The 20,547-nt window shown below is 36.5% G+C and overlaps 1 protein-coding gene across 2 annotated transcripts in view; it reads left to right on the forward strand.

Annotated features, from left to right (window-relative positions):
* LOC139952890 (uncharacterized) overlaps positions 1 to 8,395 on the forward strand; it is a 79,425-nt gene extending 71,030 nt beyond the window's left edge. For both annotated transcript variants that reach the window (XM_071952175.1, XM_071952176.1), the window contains one exon: positions 7,317 to 8,395. In XM_071952175.1, coding sequence (XP_071808276.1) covers positions 7,317 to 7,454 — 138 coding nt within the window. In that variant the 3' untranslated portion in view covers positions 7,455 to 8,395. The remainder of the gene's footprint in view (positions 1 to 7,316) is intronic.
* The last annotated feature ends 12,152 nt before the right edge of the window (positions 8,396 to 20,547 follow it).

Here is a 20,547-nt window from a genome sequence, read left to right on the forward strand (position 1 = left end):
GCCACAGGAGTAGTTGGCTCCTAGTGGATGATATCCATGCCTGCATCCTTGCAGACTGTGAAGGGGGTAACCCTGTTTCAGCCCCAGGAGTAGGTGGCTCCTATGTGGATGATATCCATGCCTGCATCCTTGCAGACTGTGAAGGGGGTAACCCTGTTTCAGCCACAGGAGTAGTTGGCTCGTAGTGGATGATATCCATGCCTGCATCCTTGCAGACTGTGAAGGGGGTAAAACTGTTTCAGTCACAGGAGTAGGTGTCTCCTATGTGGATGATATCCATGCCTGCATCCTTGCAGACTGTGAAGGGGGTAACCCGGTTTCAGTCCCAGGAGTAGGTGGCTCCTATGTGGATGATATCCATGCCTGCATCCTTGCAGACTGTGAAGGGGGTAACCCTGTTTCAGCCCCAGGAGTAGGTGGCTCCTATGTGGATGATATCCATGCCTGCATCCTTGCAGACTGTGAAGGGGGTAACCCTGTTTCAGCCACAGGAGTAGTTGGCTCGTAGTGGATGATATCCATGCCTGCATCCTTGCAGACTGTGAAGGGGGTAAACCTGTTTCAGTCACAGGAGTAGGTGTCTCCTATTTGGATGATATCCATGCCTGCATCCTTGCAGACTGTGAAGGGGGTAACCCGGTTTCAGTCCCAGGAGTAGGTGGCTCCTAGTGGATGATATCCATGCCTGCATCCTTGCAGACTGTGAAGGGGGTAACCCGGTTTCAGCCACTGGAGTAGGTGGCAACATCATGCCCTTGGTGGCAGTTGATGTAAGGGGGGAGGGGGGGCGGCGGTATTAAATGATAACCTGAGGGTTCTTTATAAATATCTCGCAATGTTCACTGCCAAAAAGGTCACCACTTTACCTCACAATACCCTAACTTCATTTCAACAACTTATCTTTATTTTTATTTGAGTGTTTTTCTCTCTTGCATGTGATGGCAATTAATTGGAAAATGTTGTTTTGAAACTAAAACATTTTGTCAGACTTTTTATTTACAGTAATAATTTAATGTTGCTTCTACAAGAATCCAAAAACATAATTTAAACGTTTTAAGATTCCCTTTTTATCTGGAAACAAATATACTGCGGAATTTTATTTAATATTTATTGTATGGATTATTTGGGAAATTGTTTAATAGGTATAAACGAATAACTGAAAGAAAGAAATATGTAAAATAATTGTAATTTCTTGCCTTTATAATAAGCTTTATTCTAATTACAAGCAAAGAATCTTTGAATAAAGTGATTGCAAAAATATTGATATGTTTTCTTTTTGTTTGTTTCGTCCAAAACGATTTAAAATTGAGCAGCAGCAATTTTTTTTTTTTTAAATGATCTTCATCTGCATTCCAAGTGAGCTCAAGAATAAAAAATGCCTTGCCATCGTTTTAAAGGCAGTGGACACTATCGGTAATTACTCAAAATAATTATTAGCATAAAAACCTTACTTGGTAACAAGTAATGAGGAGCCGTTGACAGTATAAAACATTGTGAGAAACAGCTCTCTCTGAAGTAAACGTAGTTTTCGAGAAAGAAGTCATTTTCTTCAGAGGAGGAAGCGGCTTCTCTCAATGTTTAATACTACCAACAGCTCTCCATTACTCGTTACCAAGTAAGGTTCTATGCTAATAATTATTTTAAGTAATTACCAATAGTGTCCACTGCCTTTTAGGACCTCAAATCTCTGTTTGTTTTCTTCGCTTTCTTTATCCTTTTTTTTCTAGAGATTTTTTCTAGAGATATTCTTAAAATTTCAGTTCGTTCCTGAATTTTGATGATATTCAATCGAAGTAGCATTTGATTTTACTTTTTGACCTGCGCAGAAACCCCCCCCCCCCCCCCCCCCCTTTGAGATCCATTTACTTTTGGTATTCAATGACGTAATTTCGCTCTGAAAAAATATAAAATATATTTACATTATTTATACTCTTTTGTGTGAGGTTCAGACTTTTAAAAAATAATCCCGATTTTCATGAGGACTCTTGTCTATTAGAAAATAAGTTCATCACAAAACTCAAATTGTCATTGGAGACCCTGTTTAAAGGCAGTGGACACTATTGGTAATTACTCAATATAATTACTAGCTTAAAAACTTACTTGGTAACAAGCAATGGAGAGCTGTTGATAGTATAAAACTTTGTGAGAAACAGCTCCCTCTGAGGTTACGTATTTTTGAATAAGAGGTCATTTCTCACTCAAATATCAAAAGACTTCAGGCCTGAAGCCTTTTATTGGGCATCTGAAAGCCCACATGTTTGTGCAACAAGGATGTTTTTCCATTTAATCATTCTCTTGCAACTTTGATGACCGATTGATTAAACATTTTCACAGATTTGTTATTTTATGCGTACTTTGGAATACACCAAGTTTTAGAATACTGGTCTTTGACAATTTCCAAAGGTGTCCAGTGCCTTTTAAACATAGACTTCCATTTTCCATTGTACCTTGAAATCTAAATCTTCTCTTTTAAAATTTCCTCTCAAAATATCCTACATATAAACCTTAAATTAGTAGGATTTGAAACTTTGCATGGTGGAGATAAGATATAGAAGAGTTTGCGGTAACACCATGTAATAACAATCTCTAAATGAGTTGGGGTGGTTCTGAAAAGAACCGTTGGGTTTCGATCAGTATGCTCTGATCGTCTTCTGGAGAATGCTGAAGACGCAGCATTCTCCAGAAGAGGATCAGAGCATACTGATCGAAACATCGAGTTAACCCAACGGTTCTTTTCAGAACCACCCCAACTCATTTAGAGATTGTTATTACATGGTGTTACCGCAAACTCTTCTATAACCTTAAATTACTTTCATTTCCACATGGTATTTGGGCCTTTGAAATATTTCTGACTTTTCATCATTTTAACTTGCACCTGTAACAAAACAATTAATATCAAATGTTGCCTTAGTGACAGTTTTACTTCAGTTGTTGGGGGTAAGTTTGATTCATTATTCATATTAATACACCTGTATCTATGTGTCACAGTTGGAAATGTATGGTTGTATGTTCGATGCTTAGTCCGTGTCCGAAACGATGACTTCGGCTACAGCTACGTCTAGATCAGCGCGTTTACCAGTGTTGAAGAATAGGCAGACGCGCGCGATCTAGCCGTAGCTGTAGCCGAAGTCGCCGTTTCGGACACGGCCTTAAGTTGTTTATCAATTCTAAAGAGGTGGACCTTCATAGTTTAACTCTATTATATTTACTGACCACAGGTCTTTTTGCCCAAAGATCCAATATTAAATATGAAATGCAATGGCATGAAAGACAAAGCAAAAAGTAAACATAATTCATAATAAAGTAAAACTACGGAGGTCCACCTCTTTGATGAAATCAAAGGGAAGTAAAAAAAAAAAAAACCTTAAGCAGAGAAAACAAAACCATACATTTCCACCTGTCATGTTCATATGTTTGAAGTAACCTTGTCATGCATGTTATTTATTTATTTATTTTTTTTTTTTTTTTTACATGTTTATGTTCGGTTTATTTTGGAGTCTAATATGATACTGAAGGTCACATTGTCCGATCACAATTCATGTTAGCTTGGTTCAAAGTCTCATTATTCCACTTGCAATTTAATATTTAATTAATGCTCAAAGACACTGGACACTTATGGTCATTGTCAAAGACCAGTCTTCTCACTTGATGTATCTCAACATATGCATAAAATAACAAACCTGTGAAAATTTGAGCTCAATCGGTCATTGAAGTTGCACGATAATCGTGAAAGTAAAAACACCCTTGTCACACGAAGTTGTGTGCTTTCAGATGCTTGATTCTGAGGTCTCTCCCCATTACCTGTCACCAAGTAATGCTAATAATTATTTGGAGTAATTACCAATAGTGTACACTGCCTTTAAAGGCAGTGTACACTATTGGTAATTACTCAAAATAATTATTGGCATAAGACCTTTCTTGGTGACGAGTAATGGGAAGAGGTTGATGGTATAAAACATTGTGAGAAACGGCTCCCTCTGAAGTGCCATAGCTTTCGAGAAAGAAGTAATTTTCCACGAATTTGATTTTGAGACCTCGAGTTCAGAACTTGAGGTCACAAATCAACCATCTAAACGCACACAACTTCGTGTGTCAAGGTTTTTATTTATTTCATTACTATCTCGCAACTTCGATGACCGATTGAGCTCAAATTTTCACATGTTTGTTATTTTATGCATATGTTGAGATACACCAACTGTGAAGGCTAGTCTTTGACAATTACCAATAGTGTCCACTGCCTTTAAAGGGGCTGTGTCATCATGATCAATGCACATATGTGGCTGTATATGTAAATATGAACTCTCACTCGGTTACAGCATGTGCGCACCCTCCTTCCGTATCAATCTCATCCATGCTCAGAGTAGTCTTGGCCCAAGACGTTGATGATCGATAGTGTACACTATGATCAGTTGTAAATTGCTACAGCGCGCCCTCCTATAGATGATGTGACTTGTGACATGTTTACAAAAGAGCCACCAAGTCTAGACTTCCTGCAGGCATGATTTGTACACAGCCTAATGGAAGAAGACATACATGCTTAGATTTTATGGAGATTGCACTGTCTAATTCCTATCAACTGTTGATATGATGAAAGGGGGCACATCTCAAAACTTAGCCAGCTTTTACTTTCATAACTCTTGGATTTATGTGGAAATTATGACACGAAATGTCATCTTTCCCATATGACTTATGCAGTATCTTGCCTGCCAGAAATGGGTAAAAACCAAAATGAATAATCACACTTATTGTAAACAATTAAAGGTCACATGGTCTGTACAATATGGTATTTACCACTGAGCGTAGCACAGTATCCTCTATCGACCACTTACGTCTTGGGACCAAGACTACGCTCATAGCTGTATGCATACTCACTCTGGCATTCTTGCAGTAGCTGTAATTTATTTTTTATTAACAATCATAATTTGCAGCATGTATTATTTTAAGTTCAATCGCTGCTGATTTATTTTTTCAAGCATGGCTTGGTAAGCAATACATTGGCTGGTTGCTGTGAAATTACACTTACATGTCACTCCCATGTTCCTAAAGATAATGTTTGTTTGTTTAGTTTCAGTAACCAAAGAAGTTCTGGGAGTAATTTCACTCTGTCTCAGGGTCGTTGTAACTGTTTCAAATCTTGCAAATATTCAGGCCTATTGATCACTAGTCTTCAGTTCCAGTCACACTGCAGCGATAACGATGACGACGCAAAAAAAAAAATGCATTCTATACGCACACGCTCAATCAACCAATCAAAATTGTTCTCTTTGCAGCATGATTGTTCTCGTTATTGCTGCAGTGTGACTCGGCCTTGAATTTATGCACCCATGAGCAGCCCGCCGTATCGCCCACTAGTTTTACGAAAAAAAAACGATTACACACTGCGCTTCCTTTTACGCACTGCGGACTTTTAAAAACAGGTGCGAGCATTGCGTACGCAGCGAATCCAAGCGAGTATGAACCTGCCTTTAGTCTATTCTTGCTTCCACAGGCAGTGCACCATCCTATTCTTGGTTAGTCGTCAACCGAAATGCATTCAAGAAGAAAAGCATGCCCTCTGTCGGGTTATCCATTGCGTTACGTTACATTATGTTATGTAACGAAACGGGTATGAGATAGTGTTGTCTTGGACCAAGACTAGTTGATCACAGGCTAAACTCACCAGCAGTGCATTAGCCACAGGGGTCAAGCAATGTCAACCGAACCTCACTTACTGTCTATCCTGAAATCATTATTGTACACATACATTAGTATATAGGATGCATGTTTTACACCTCCTGGGTTATCTTTTGTAGTCAATGAGCAAAGCCTGAAAACACTAAAGTGCTATTCACACGACAGCAATTTAACTGGGGTCCCTTGCTAAATTTTAGCATGGTTGTAAAATGTAGCAATGTTTGACAAGATTTTACAAGAGAACTTGGACAGTAGAAACGTGTGTTGTCCTTTCACACTAGGTACATTTTGAAAATTTTACAACCATGTTTTAATTAAGCAAGGCACCCTTGCTAAATTGCTCTCGTGTGAAAGGGGCTTAAGGGGAGACAAGACTTGAAGCTATAACCCTTTGCACTTGACAGTAACTGAGCAAGGGTCCCTTGGTCAATTTTATCATGGTTGCGAAATTGCACCTTGTGTGAAAGGATAACAATGTTTATACTGTCCATAAAGTATGGCAAGTTTGAGATTTCACTAAGGACCTTCGATAGTACAAACTTTTTGTCCTTTCACACAAAGTGCAATTTGTAAAATTTCACAGCCATGCTCAAAGTATGCAAGGTACCCCTGCTAAATTAGCTGTCGTGTGAAAAGGTTTTATGCATGGTGGGAGTATTTAGTAAGGTTTTCAGTGGCAGTGTGTTGTGAAATCTCTATTGAGTATTGATGGCTCTGAGAAGAGCCAGTTTCTGCTCTACGATTACGATTCGATATAGTCTTTCTTCTCTACAGAAGATGGTTAGAGAATACTGCCGTCAATTTCACAAAACTCTTCTTAACTTAAGACTAATCTTAGGACTTTGGACGAGTCCCAACCCTGCACTGTAGCATGCAGACCTTAACATTAATCCTAAGTTTAGGACGAGTTACTCGTCCTAACTCGAGATAAGACGAGTCCTAACTGTTTGTGAAATCGACCCCTGATCAAAGTCGTCGAGCAGAAATTGGCTCTTCTCACAGCCTCAACTACTCAAAAGAGGTTTCTTAGATGGTGTCACCGCAAAGGCTATACTTACTCAATGAGGGAGTTGTCCATTTTGTGTGTCAAATGAAAAGTGAAATATTGTTACTCCTAAAAAGTAAAGGTATAATTGCAGTCTCAAATCAACATCTGTACTTCTTATTGATCTTGGGAAATGGTTTGAGCTTGAAAATGACTGGTGTTTTTTTTTTATTAATGAGGAAAAATAATGACCTGTGTGGTTGAAACCCACCACAACATAGACAACCATACTTGAGTAAAGACATCCCTCAAAGGCCCTTTTCAAAACCACAGCTTCGGCTTTGGATTCGGCTTGAGGCTCCATTCTCTTGTCTGTAGCCCTGAGCGCGTATACGCAAAGCATGCGCACATGTCAAAGCAACCACCGGGGCCAAGCTAGCCTAAGCCGAATCCAAAGCCGAAGCCATCGTTTCGAAAAGGCCTGAGTTTGAGTGCCTATATTTTTAGCTGAGGAAAAGACAGTTTGATCAAAATGGACACGGTCACTCTTTTGCACAAAGCTCTTCTTTTTTTTTCTTTTTTTTTTGCTGTGCTTTTGTATTGATGCATGGCTAGCCTGCATTTTTATCTCTGCATGTTTTGTTTTTTTGTGTTACAGATATTCTTTGGTTTTGGGAGCGTGGATACAGACAGCGATGATAGTGAAGATGGTACTGACGATGAGACTAGTCTCCATGGTGACGAAGAGGATGTATTTCTTCCCATCAACCAAGAAGATGAACTGACAAAGTTATAAACAAGAACCACACTCGGTTCATTTTTATAAAGCTGTTAAAGGCACTGGACACTATTGGTAATTACTCAAAATAATTATTGGCATAAAACCTTACTTGGTAACGAGTAATGGGGAGAGGTTGATGGTATAAAACATTGTGAGAAACGGCTCCCTCTGAAGTGACATAGTTTTTCGAGAAAGAAGTAATTTTCCACAAATTTGATTAAGAGACCTCAGATTTAGAACTTGAGGTCTCGAAATCAACCATCTAAACGCACACAACTTCGTGTGACAAGGGTAATTTTTCTTTCATTATTATCTCGCAACTTCCATGACCGATTGAGCTCAAATTTGCACAGGTTTGTTATTTTATGCATATGTTGAAATACATCAACTGTGAAGGCTAGTCTTTGACAATTACCAATAGTGTCCACTGCCTTTAAAGGCAGTGGACACTATTGGTAATTGTCACCTTTGGTAATTGACAAAGACCAGTATTCTCACTTGGTGTATCCCAACAGATGCATATAAAAAAAAAGTGAAAATTTGGGCTCCATTGGTCATCGAATTTGCAAGAGAATAATGAAAATCTACATAACTTCAGAGGGAGACGTTTTCTCACAATATTTTATACTACATGTAACAACAACATCTCTCCATTGCTTGTTACCAAATAAGTTTATTTGAGTAATTACCAATAGTGTCCAGTGTCTTTAAGCAGAAATTACTGCTGAGCAAACTTCTTTGCTAAGCCAGCCCATGATTGCCATGACATGGCTTGTAATCTGTTTCAGCTAAGCAAGATTTTGTCTGTGCTTAGCATGGTTTCTGTGCTCACAGGCTGTATGAAATTGTTGAGAAATTAAAGGAACACGTTGCCTTGGAACGGACGAGTTGGTCAAAACAAAAGCGTTTGTAACCGTTTTTTATATAATGCATATGGTTGGAAAAGTAGAATACAATGATCCACACAAGTTTGCCTCGAAATTGCATGGTTTTTCTTCTACTGTGCGAACTAACACGGTCAGCCATTTATGGGAGTCAAAATTTTGACCCCCATAAATGGCCGTTGTGTTAGTCGTCGAGGTAAAAGGAAAACCACGCAATTTCGAGGCATGCTTGTGTGGATCATTGTATTCTACTTTTACAGCATCTTTCTACCCATATGCATATTGTAACAAACGCTTTTCAATGACCAACTCGACCGATCCAAGGCAACGTGTTCCTTTAAATTAAACACTTTATTATCTTGTAAGTAAATCCATTCACACAGAAAACTGTAAATATTGACCTGTCAAGTGTAGCAACTGTATTCAATAAAACACCGTGGGTTTTTTTATGAAATGAAACTTGAGAAGAAGGAAAAAAGGGAGACAAAAGAAAGATGTGGAGAGAAAAAAAGGGAGAACGACAAATCTACCAGTACTTTGTCCAACTGGATTGCACTGAACTTAATGCAGGACTTGAAGGATAAAGTAATCGGGTGTTTCGGCCCTTCCATTTTCAAAACCGTCAAAAACACTTTGTTTGTTATTATTTTATGTAAATATTTTTGGTATAATTATGTTATTCCCTCAATTTGGATTTTCCTAGCTTGCTGAAAGTGCCCTCTGTATATAAATAACTCATATATTCATGCCATATATTAATAACCTTAATTAAGACATTCACAGATATTTATGCAAGTTTACTCAATTTATTTTATTATTCACTGAGCAAAATGTATATAAACTTAATTTGTCAGAATTTTTAATGTAAGTTTAATATTCAACCCCAAAATAACTAGCACTATGTGTCTATAGTTAGTGGTTGAGTTTTATATGAACAATAATGTGTTTTTTATTATGAAGTAAAATTTGTTGTTTGACATAAAAGCGAGTTCAGTAGAGTAACATAAAATGGTTAAAATTGTTAATTGTCAAAGAACAGTCTTTTCACTTGGTGTATCTCAGCATATCAGCCATTCCTTGGTATTTGAGCTTCATAGAACTATTAACTTTTGAAAAATGGGAGTTATCTTTTCTATTATAGACCCTCAACTTTTTTTTTCTCTCTCATAATAGTGGTCTTTGCAAAGGGTCTTTCGAATTTAATTAGTTTTTGTTTACCAAGGCCTTCTACTTAAAAATTAACAACAAAAACTCGAGTTTGTCACGCGAGTCACTACAAATGCACTTAATGTACATGGTTATAGCAAAAGCTACCCAACGTATTCTGGGGATGTTGTCTATGGAATGTTACAAAAGCACCCCAGCCCACTGGAACATTTCTATGCCCCTGAATTTATAAATTTTTGTTAGAACAAAGAATTAATACAGTGTACAATTATAACTTGGCACACTGTCAGCAGATCTTGTTGAACTACATGTACACTGCATACTGCACTGTACAATGTGCTCACATCTGCATAATTTACCTGCATTATTTAAATAATTTAAGGAACGATAAACTTAATAAAAGAACAAACAAAAATATTTGTGGAAACTGGGTATTTTAAGACAGTATTCTAAAGTTAGATTTGGAGGGAGCATCAATGAAGAAATTACTTAACAGATTTACATGTACTCAGCCTAACACGCCATTAGAACTAGACACCAAAATTTGTGGTTTCTTATCAACCTACTCTGCCAAGCGTAGTGAGAAAAAAGTCCTTTCCCCTATCACAAAACAATATAATAATTTCTAGTAAGGGTTCTCTCTATGGGTTTCAGTTGTTCTGAAACGAACCGGTAGTTTAACAACTCAACGTTTCGACCATACGTGTTGTTAAACCACCAATTTTTTCAGAACCACCCAACTTTACCATGTTTAAAGTCAAAGCCAGTTCAGATTATTTTTCCTTTAAATGTTGCTACAGGTGTTTCTTCCTTTGATGAAAAGATTCAATTTCAAGTTCTGAGTGTTCGGAATGAAATAAAATGTTCTTGTGATGCAGTATTCTGTTTAGTTATTGTATATTTTCTCACTTGTCACGCGAGTCACAAATTTCTGTCACGTTGCATTTAACAAATTTTCAAAAAGTTTTAAAAAGTTCCTCTGAGTTCTCACGACTGGGCAACGGCATACAGGGATGCAACACCTTTCATTTTTTTTTGGCAGTCACGCGAGTCACATTTTTGGAACTCATATAAAAACATGATACGTACACAATTTGTTTTCCTTTTTTATATGGCTCTTCACTAAGTTTCCTTTTTTATAGGGCTCTTCACTAAGTTTATCTAAATCGAGTTAAATGAGAGCAATTTGTTATATTTTGGAGTATAGATCATTCAAAAGTTGAAAAACCAGTGAGATTGTCACGCGAGTCACAATGGAATGGCTGATATGCATAAAATACCTAACCTGTGAAAACTTGAGCTCAATTGGTCGTCGAAGTTGCGATATAATAGTGAAAGTAAAAAACACCCTGGTCACACGATGTTATGTGCTTTCAGATGCTTGATTTCTTGACCTCAAATTCTAAATCTGAGGTGTTGAAATCAAATTCGTAGAAAAGTACTTCTTTCTCGAAAACTACGCCGCTTCATCAGAGGGAGCCTTTTCTCACAATGTTTTTATGCTATCAACCTCTCTCCAAGACTTGCTAGCAAGTGAGGTTTTATGCTAATAATTATTTCGAGTAATTACCAATAGTGTCCACTGCCTTTAAGCACAGAAAAATAAACGTATATATATTTATTGTATTTAACTTGTAAAATAAACCGTTTATGGAGTAAGTAAAACACCTAGTCTTCTCACTTGGTGTATCTCAACATATGCATAAAATAACTAACCAGTGAAAATGTAAGCTCACTCGTGGTCCTCGAAAGTGCGAGATAATAATGAAAGAAAAAACACCCTCCGTCACACGAAGTTGTGTGCTTTCTGATGCTTGAATTCGAGACCTCAAATTCTAAACTTGAGGTCTCGAAATCAAACCCGTGGAAAATTACTTCTTTCTCGAATACTAAGTCACTTCAGAGGGAGTCATTTCTCACAGTGTTTTATACTATTAACCTCTTCTTGATTACTCGTAATCAAGAAAGGTTTTATGATGATAATTATTCTGAGTAATTACCAATTGTCCACTGCCTCTGGAACCATTTTCCCTGACCCACAAGCCGACTGGTGGTGATAAATAAACAACTTGCTGAAGAGCAGAGATAAAGTCCTACTAATCTGTTTCGTGTATCATTCGTTTTCTCAAGATATATTTGCTCGATTTTTAAATTCAAATTGCCTTTACAACACACTGTTTTCATACTTCATAAAAGTACAAACAAAAACCTATATTCCGTTTATAGTGTTTACAATTGTTTGCTTAAATTGTCATTAACTATTAAAAAAATCTTCGAGAAGCATATGTGGCACCGTAGCTACATGAAGTATGGGTTGGACTGGGATCTACGTATCCCGGGTTCAATTCCCGCATACGTCTCTTTTCTTTTTGCTTGGACGCAGTGAATGATGGATATAAGTAGTATAAAAATCATCTCCAAACACCAACGGGCACTGTGGCGACACGGTGCACTGGATAGTTCAATTGCGTGCTATCCAGAGCTGGTACACCGGTTCGAATCCCGCCCGTACCAAGAGGGACATGACTTTTACTGCTTGCACCAGTAGTGGATTGGGGTCCGTCATGTCTATCCCCAAATTAGGTGTGGATGAAGATACTCCGTGTGGGAGAGTAAAGGAGGGACCGGGACTGGCAAGTCTCTTAAGGGTTCTAATGGGTGATCACCACGCTGGTTTCGATCAGACTTTGAGTCCCCTGAACGCCTGGTCGTCACTCTGACTAACTCTTTGCACAAATTTGCTTTAACTTTATACCTCTTTTTATACCCTGCGACGGGGGGTCATTCCAGTCCTGCATTAATTGATATAAGATTTGAAACCACTGTGATTTTGTTTTTAGTTTTTTGGCTCAAGTTGGATAAAAACTGCTGCGAATTTTTAATTTGTTGGCTCAAATTTGCATGCTCATACATACCCCTTGTGTTTTTTATTTAATTTTTTTATTCTTAAGCTCGAATTTGTTTCTATAAAAGCTGGACTTACCCCTTGTTTTGTGTTCTTTGGTTCAAAATTTGTTAAATCACAGGGGGTAAGTCCAGCATTTTGTTCCAATTTGCACTCCAAAATGAAAAAATCACAAGGGGTAAGTCCAGCAATTTTCTCCATTTTGACCTCCAAAATGAAAAAATCACAAGGGGGTAAGTCCAGCATTTTTTATCCAATTTAAGCTCCAAAATGAAGAAAATCGCAAATATATATCAATAAATGCTTGAATTACCCCCTCGCAGGCTATAAGCCTTGTGAACTTTTCAAATTTTGACGAAAAAGTCGCACCTTGTGAACTTTGCAAATTTTGATGAAAAAGTCACAAGGCCACATAGCCTTGTGACTTTTTAAATTTTGACGAAAAAGTCACAAGGCTATATATAGCCTTATGACTTTTTCAAATTTTCAAGGCTATAGCCATGTGAACTTTTCAAATTTTGACAAAAAAGTCACAAGTCACAAAAAGTCACAAGGCCTTGTGAACTTTGCAAATTTTGACGAAAAAGTCACAAGGCTATAGCCTTGTGAACTTTGCAAATTTTGACGAAAAAGTCACAAGGCTATAGCCTTGTGAACTTTGCAAATTTTGACGAAAAAGTCACAAGGCTATAGCCTTGTGAACTTTGCAAATTTTGGTGAAAAGTCACAAGGCTTGTGAACTTTGCAAATTTTGATGAAAAGTCACAAGGCTATAGCCTTGTGACTTTTGAAATTTTGACGAAAAAGTCACAAGGCTATAGCCTTGTGAACTTTGCAAATTTTGACGAAAAAGTCACAAAGCTATAGCCTTGTGACTTTTTTAAATTTTGACGAAAAAGTCACAAGGCTATAGCCTTGTGAACTTTGCAAATTTTGATGAAAAGTCACAAGGCCTTGTGACTTTTCAAATTTTGATGAAAAAGTCACAAAGCTATAGCCTTGTGAACTTTGCAAATTTTGACGAAAAAGTCACAAAGCTATAGCCTTGTGACTTTTTTAAATTTTGACGAAAACGTCACAAGGCTATAGCCTTGTGAACTCTGCAAATTTTGACAAAAAAGTCACAAGGCTATAGCCTTGTGACTTTTTAAATTTTGACGAAAAAGTCACAAGGCTATAGCCTTGTGAACTCTGCAAATTTTGACGAAAAAGTCACAAGGCTATAGCCTTGTGACTTTTTAAATTTTGACGAAAAAGTCACAAGGCTATAGCCTTGTGAACTCTGCAAATTTTGACGAAAAAGTCACAAGGCTATAGCCTTGTGACTTTTTAAATTTTGACGAAAAAGTCACAAGGCTATAGCCTTGTGATTTTTCAAATTTGGACGAAAAAAGTCACAAGGCTATAGCCTTGTGAACTTTGCAAATTTTGATGAAAAGTCACAAGGCTATAGCCTTGTGAACTTTGCAAATTTTGACGAAAAAGTCACAAAGCTATAGCCTTGTGACTTTTTTAAATTTTGACGAAAAAGTCACAAGGCTATATAGCCTTGTGACTTTTCAAATTTTGACGAAAAAGTCACAAGGCTTGTGAACTTTGCAAATTTTGATGAAAAGTCACAAGGCTATAGCCTTGTGATTTTTCAAATTTTGACGAAAAAAGTCACAAGGCTTTAGCCTTGTGAACTTTGCAAATTTTGATGAAAAGTCACAAGGCCTTGTGAACTTTTCAAATTTTGACGAAAAAGTCACAAGGCTATAGCCTTGTGAACTTTTCAAATTTTGACGAAAAAGTCACAAAACTAAAGTCACAAGGCCTTGTGAACTTTTCAAATTTTGATGAAAAGTCACAAGGCTATAGCCTTGTGAACTTTTCAATTTTTGGTGAAAAGTCACAAGGCTATAGCCTTGTGACTTTTTAAGTTTTAAAGAAAAAGTCACAATAGCCTTGTGACTTTGCAAATTTTGACGAAAAAGTCACAAAGCTATAGCCTTGTGAACTTTGCAAATTTTGACGAAAAAGTCACAAGGCTATAGCCTTGTGAACTTTGCAAATTTTGACGAAAAAGTCACAAAGCTATAGCCTTGTGACTTTTTTAAATTTTGACGAAAAAGTCACAAGGCTATAGCCTTGTGAACTTTGCAAATTTTGATGAAAAGTCACAAGGCCTTGTGACTTTTCAAATTTTGATGAAAAAGTCACAAAGCTATAGCCTTGTGAACTTTGCAAATTTTGACGAAAAAGTCACAAAGCTATAGCCTTGTGACTTTTTTAAATTTTGACGAAAACGTCACAAGGCTATAGCCTTGTGAACTCTGCAAATTTTGACAAAAAAGTCACAAGGCTATAGCCTTGTGACTTTTTAAATTTTGACGAAAAAGTCACAAGGCTATAGCCTTGTTAACTCTGCAAATTTTGACGAAAAAGTCACAAGGCTATAGCCTTGTGACTTTTTAAATTTTGACGAAAAAGTCACAAGGCTATAGCCTTGTGATTTTTCAAATTTGGACGAAAAAAGTCACAAGGCTATAGCCTTGTGAACTTTGCAAATTTTGATGAAAAGTCACAAGGCTATAGCCTTGTGAACTTTGCAAATTTTGACGAAAAAGTCACAAAGCTATAGCCTTGTGACTTTTTTAAATTTTGACGAAAAAGTCACAAGGCTATATAGCCTTGTGACTTTTCAAATTTTGACGAAAAAGTCACAAGGCTTGTGATCCTGCAAATTTTGATGAAAAGTCACAAGGCTATAGCCTTGTGATTTTTCAAATTTTGACGAAAAAAGTCACAAGGCTTTAGCCTTGTGAACTTTGCAAATTTTGATGAAAAGTCACAAGGCCTTGTGAACTTTTCAAATTTTGACGAAAAAGTCACAAGGCTATAGCCTTGTGAACTTTTCAAATTTTGACGAAAAAGTCACAAAACTAAAGTCACAAGGCCTTGTGAACTTTTCAAATTTTGATGAAAAGTCACAAGGCTATAGCCTTGTGAACTTTTCAAATTTTGGTGAAAAGTCACAAGGCTATAGCCTTGTGACTTTTTAAGTTTTAAAGAAAAAGTCACAATAGCCTTGTGACTTTGCAAATTTTGACGAAAAAGTCACAAAGCTATAGCCTTGTGAACTTTGCAAATTTTGACGAAAAAGTCACAAGGCTATAGCCTTGTGAACTTTGCAAATTTTGACGAAAAAGTCACAAGGCTATAAGCCTTGTGACTTTTCAAATTTTGACGAAAAAGTCACAAGGCTATAGCCTTGTGAACTTTGCAAATTTTGACGAAAAAAGTCACAAGGCTATAGCCTTGTGAACTTTGCAAATTTTGACGAAAAAGTCACAAGGCTATAGTCTTGTGACTTTTCACATTTTGACGAAAAAGTCACAAGGCTATAGCCTTGTGAACTTTTCAAATTTTGACGAAAAAGTCACAAGGCTATATAGCCTTGTGACTTTTCACATTTTGACGAAAAAGTCACAAGGCTTGTGAACTTTGCAAATTTTGATGAAAAGTCACAAGGCTATAGCCTTGTGATTTTTCAAATTTTGACGAAAAAAGTCACAAGGCTTTAGCCTTGTGAACTTTGCAAATTTTGATGAAAAGTCACAAGGCCTTGTGAACTTTTCAAATTTTGACGAAAAAGTCACAAGGCTATAGCCTTGTGACTTTTTAAGTTTTAAAGAAAAAGTCACAATAGCCTTGTGACTTTGCAAATTTTGACGAAAAAGTCACAAAGCTATAGCCTTGTGAACTTTGCAAATTTTGACGAAAAAGTCACAAAACTAAAGTCACAAGGCCTTGTGAACTTTTCAAATTTTGATGAAAAGTCACAAGGCTATAGCCTTGTGAACTTTTCAAATTTTGGTGAAAAGTCACAAGGCTATAGCCTTGTGACTTTTTAAGTTTTAAAGAAAAAGTCACAATAGCCTTGTGACTTTGCAAATTTTGACGAAAAAGTCACAAAGCTATAGCCTTGTGAACTTTGCAAATTTTGACGAAAAAGTCACAAGGCTATAGCCTTGTGAACTTTGCAAATTTTGACGAAAAAGTCACAAGGCTATAAGCCTTGTGACTTTTCAAATTTTGACGAAAAAGTCACAAGGCTATAGCCTTGTGAACTTTGCAAATTTTGACGAAAAAAGTCACAAGGCTATAGCCTTGTGAACTTTGCAAATTTTGACGAAAAAGTCACAAGGCTATAGCCTTGTGACTTTTCACATTTTGACGAAAAAGTCACAAGGCTATAGCCTTGTGAACTTTTCAAATTTTGACGAAAAAGTCACAAGGCTATATAGCCTTGTGACTTTTCACATTTTGACGAAAAAGTCACAAGGCTTGTGAACTTTGCAAATTTTGATGAAAAGTCACAAGGCTATAGCCTTGTGACTTTTGAAATTTTGACGAAAAAGTCACAAGGCTATAGCCTTGTGATTTTTCAAATTTTGACGAAAAAAGTCACAAGGCTATAGCCTTGTGATTTTTCAAATTTTGATGAAAAGTCACAAGGCCTTGTGACTTTTCAAACTTTGATGAAAAAGTCACAAAGCTATAGCCTTGTGAACTTTGCAAATTTTGACGAAAAAGTCACAAAGCTATAGCCTTGTGATTTTTCAAATTTTGACGAAAAAAGTCACAAGGCTATAGCCTTGTGAACTTTTCAAATTTTGACGAAAAAGTCACAAGGCTATAGCCTTGTGAACTTTGCAAATTTTGACGAAAAAAGTCACCTTTGCAAATTTTGACGAAAAAGTCACAAGGCTATAGTCTTGTGACTTTTCAAATTTTGACGAAAAAGTCACAATAGCCTTGTGAACTTTGCAAATTTTGACGAAAAATTCACAAGGCTATAGCCTTATGAACTTTGCAAATTTTGACGAAAAAGTCACAAGGCTATAGCCTTGTGACTTTTTAAATTTTGACGAAAAAGTCACAATAGCCTTGTGACTTTGCAAATTTTGACGAAAAAGTCACAATAGCCTTGTGACTTTGCAAATTTTGACGAAAAAGTCACAAGGCTATAGCCTTGTGAACTTTGCAAATTTTGACGAAAAAGTCACAAGGCCTTGTGAACTTTGCAAATTTTGACGAAAAAGTCCCAAGGCTATAAGCCTTGTGACTTTTCAAATTTTGACGAAAAAGTCACAAGGCTATATAGCCTTGTGACTTTTCACATTTTGACGAAAAAGTCACAAGGCTTGTGAACTTTGCAAATTTTGATGAAAAGTCACAAGGCTATAGCCTTGTGACTCTTGAAATTTTGACGAAAAAGTCACAAGGCTATAGCCTTGTGATTTTTCAAATTTTGACGAAAAAAGTCACAAGGCTATAGCCTTGTGATTTTTCAAATTTTGATGAAAAGTCACAAGGCCTTGTGACTTTTCAAACTTTGATGAAAAAGTCACAAAGCTATAGCCTTGTGAACTTTGCAAATTTTGACGAAAAAGTCACAAAGCTATAGCCTTGTGATTTTTCAAATTTTGACGAAAAAAGTCACAAGGCTATAGCCTTGTGAACTTTTCAAATTTTGACGAAAAAGTCACAAGGCTATAGCCTTGTGAACTTTGCAAATTTTGACGAAAAAAGTCACAAGGCTATAGCCTTGTGAACTTTGCAAATTTTGACGAAAAAGTCACAAGGCTATAGTCTTGTGACTTTTCAAATTTTGACGAAAAAGTCACAAGGCTATAGCCTTGTGACTTTTTAAATTTTAAAGAAAAAGGCACAAAGCTATAGCCTTGTGAACTTTGCAAATTTTGACGAAAAAGTCACAAAGCTATAGCCTTGTGATTTTTCAAATTTTGACGAAAAAAGTCACAAGGCTATAGCCTTGTGAACTTTTCAAATTTTGACGAAAAAGTCACAAGGCTATAGCCTTGTGAACTTTGCAAATTTTGACGAAAAAGTCCCAAGGCTATAAGCCTTGTGACTTTTCAAATTTTGACGAAAAAGTCACAAGGCTATATAGCCTTGTGACTTTTCACATTTTGACGAAAAAGTCACAAGGCTTGTGAACTTTGCAAATTTTGATGAAAAGTCACAAGGCTATAGCCTTGTGACTTTTCAAATTTTGACGAAAAAAGTCACAAGGCTATAGCCTTGTGATTTTTCAAATTTTGATGAAAAGTCACAAGGCCTTGTGACTTTTCAAACTTTGATGAAAAAGTCACAAAGCTATAGCCTTGTGAACTTTGCAAATTTTGACGAAAAAGTCACAAAGCTATAGCCTTGTGATTTTTCAAATTTTGACGAAAAAAGTCACAAGGCTATAGCCTTGTGAACTTTTCAAATTTTGACGAAAAAGTCACAAGGCTATAGCCTTGTGAACTTTGCAAATTTTGACGAAAAAAGTCACAAGGCTATAGCCTTGTGAACTTTGCAAATTTTGACGAAAAAGTCACAAGGCTATAGTCTTGTGACTTTTCAAATTTTGACGAAAAAGTCACAAGGCTATAGCCTTGTGACTTTTTAAATTTTAAAGAAAAAGTCACAATAGCCTTGTGAACTTTGCAAATTTTGACGAAAAAGTCACAAGGCTATAGCCTTGTGAACTTTGCAAATTTTGACGAAAAAGTCACAAGGCTATAGCCTTGTGACTTTTTAAATTTTGACGAAAAAGTCACAATAGCCTTGTGACTTTTTAAATTTTGACGAAAAAGTCACAAGGCTTATAGCCTTGTGAACTTTGCAAATTTTGACGAAAAAGTCACAATAGCCTTGTGACTGCAAATTTTGACGAAAAAGTCACAAGGCTATAGCCTTGTGACTTTTTAAATTTTGACGAAAAAGTCACAAGGCTATAGCCTTGTGATTTTTCAAATTTTGACGAAAAAAGTCACAAGGCTATAATAGCCTTGTGAACTTTGCAAATTTTGATGAAAAGTCACAAGGCCTTGTGAACTTTGCAAATTTTGACGAAAAAGTCACAAAGCTATAGCCTTGTGACTTTTCAAATTTTGACGAAAAAGTCACAAGGCTTGTGAACTTTGCAAATTTTGATGAAAAGTCACAAGGCTATAATTTTGACGAGAAAGTCACAAGGCTATAGCCTTGTGACTTTTCAAATTTTGACGAAAAAGTCACAAGGCCTTGTGAACTTTTCAAATTTTGATGAAAAGTCACAAGGCTATAGCCTTGTGAACTTTTCAAATTTTGGTGAAAAGTCACAAGGCTATAGCCTTGTGAACTTTTCAAATTTTGATGAAAAGTCACAAGGCTATAGCCTTGTGACTTTTCAAATTTTGACAAAAAGTCACAAGGCTATAGCCTTGTGAACTTTGCAAATTTTGACGAAAAAGTCACAAGGCTATAGCCTTGTGACTTTTTAAATTTTGACGAAAAAGTCACAGGGCTATAGCCTTGTGATTTTTCAAATTTTGACGAAAAAAGTCACAAGGCTATAGCCTTGTGAACTTTGCAAATTTTGATGAAAAGTCACAAGGCCTTGTGACTTTTCAAATTTTGATGAAAAAGTCACAAAGCTATAGCCTTGTGAACTTTGCAAATTTTGACGAAAAAGTCACAAAGCTATAGCTTTGTGACTTTTTTAAATTTTGACGAAAAAGTCACAAGGCTATAGCCTTGTGACTTTTGAAATTTTGACGAAAAAGTCACACCTTGTGACTTTTCAAATTTTTACGAAAAAGTCACACCTTGTGAGTTTTGCAAATTTTGATGAAAAAGTCACAAGGCTATAGCCTTGTGACTATTTCGTCAAAATTTATAGCCTTGTGAACTTTTCAAATTTTAATGAAAAAGTCACAAAGCTATAGCCTTGTGAACTTTGCAAATTTTGACGAAAAAGTCACAAAGCTATAGCCTTGTGACTTTTTCGTCAAAATTTGCAAAGTTCACAAGGCTATAGCTTTGTGACTTTTTCACTTTTTTGGACTTACCCCTTGTGATTTAACAAATTTTGAACCAAAGAACACAAAACAAGGGGTAAGTCCAGCTTTTTTAGAAACAAATTCGAGCTTAAGAATAAAAAAATAAAATAAAAAAACACAAGGGGTATGTATGAGCATGCAAATTTGAGCCAAAAAACTAAAAACAAAATCACAGGAGTTTCAATTCTTATATCAATTAATGCTGGACTGGAATGACCCCCATCGCAGGGTATAAAGAGGTATAAAGTTAAAGCAAATTTTCGCAAAGAGTTAGT

This window comes from Asterias amurensis, chromosome 21, assembly GCF_032118995.1.
Source record: "Asterias amurensis chromosome 21, ASM3211899v1".
Taxonomy (NCBI): domain Eukaryota; kingdom Metazoa; phylum Echinodermata; class Asteroidea; order Forcipulatida; family Asteriidae; genus Asterias; species Asterias amurensis.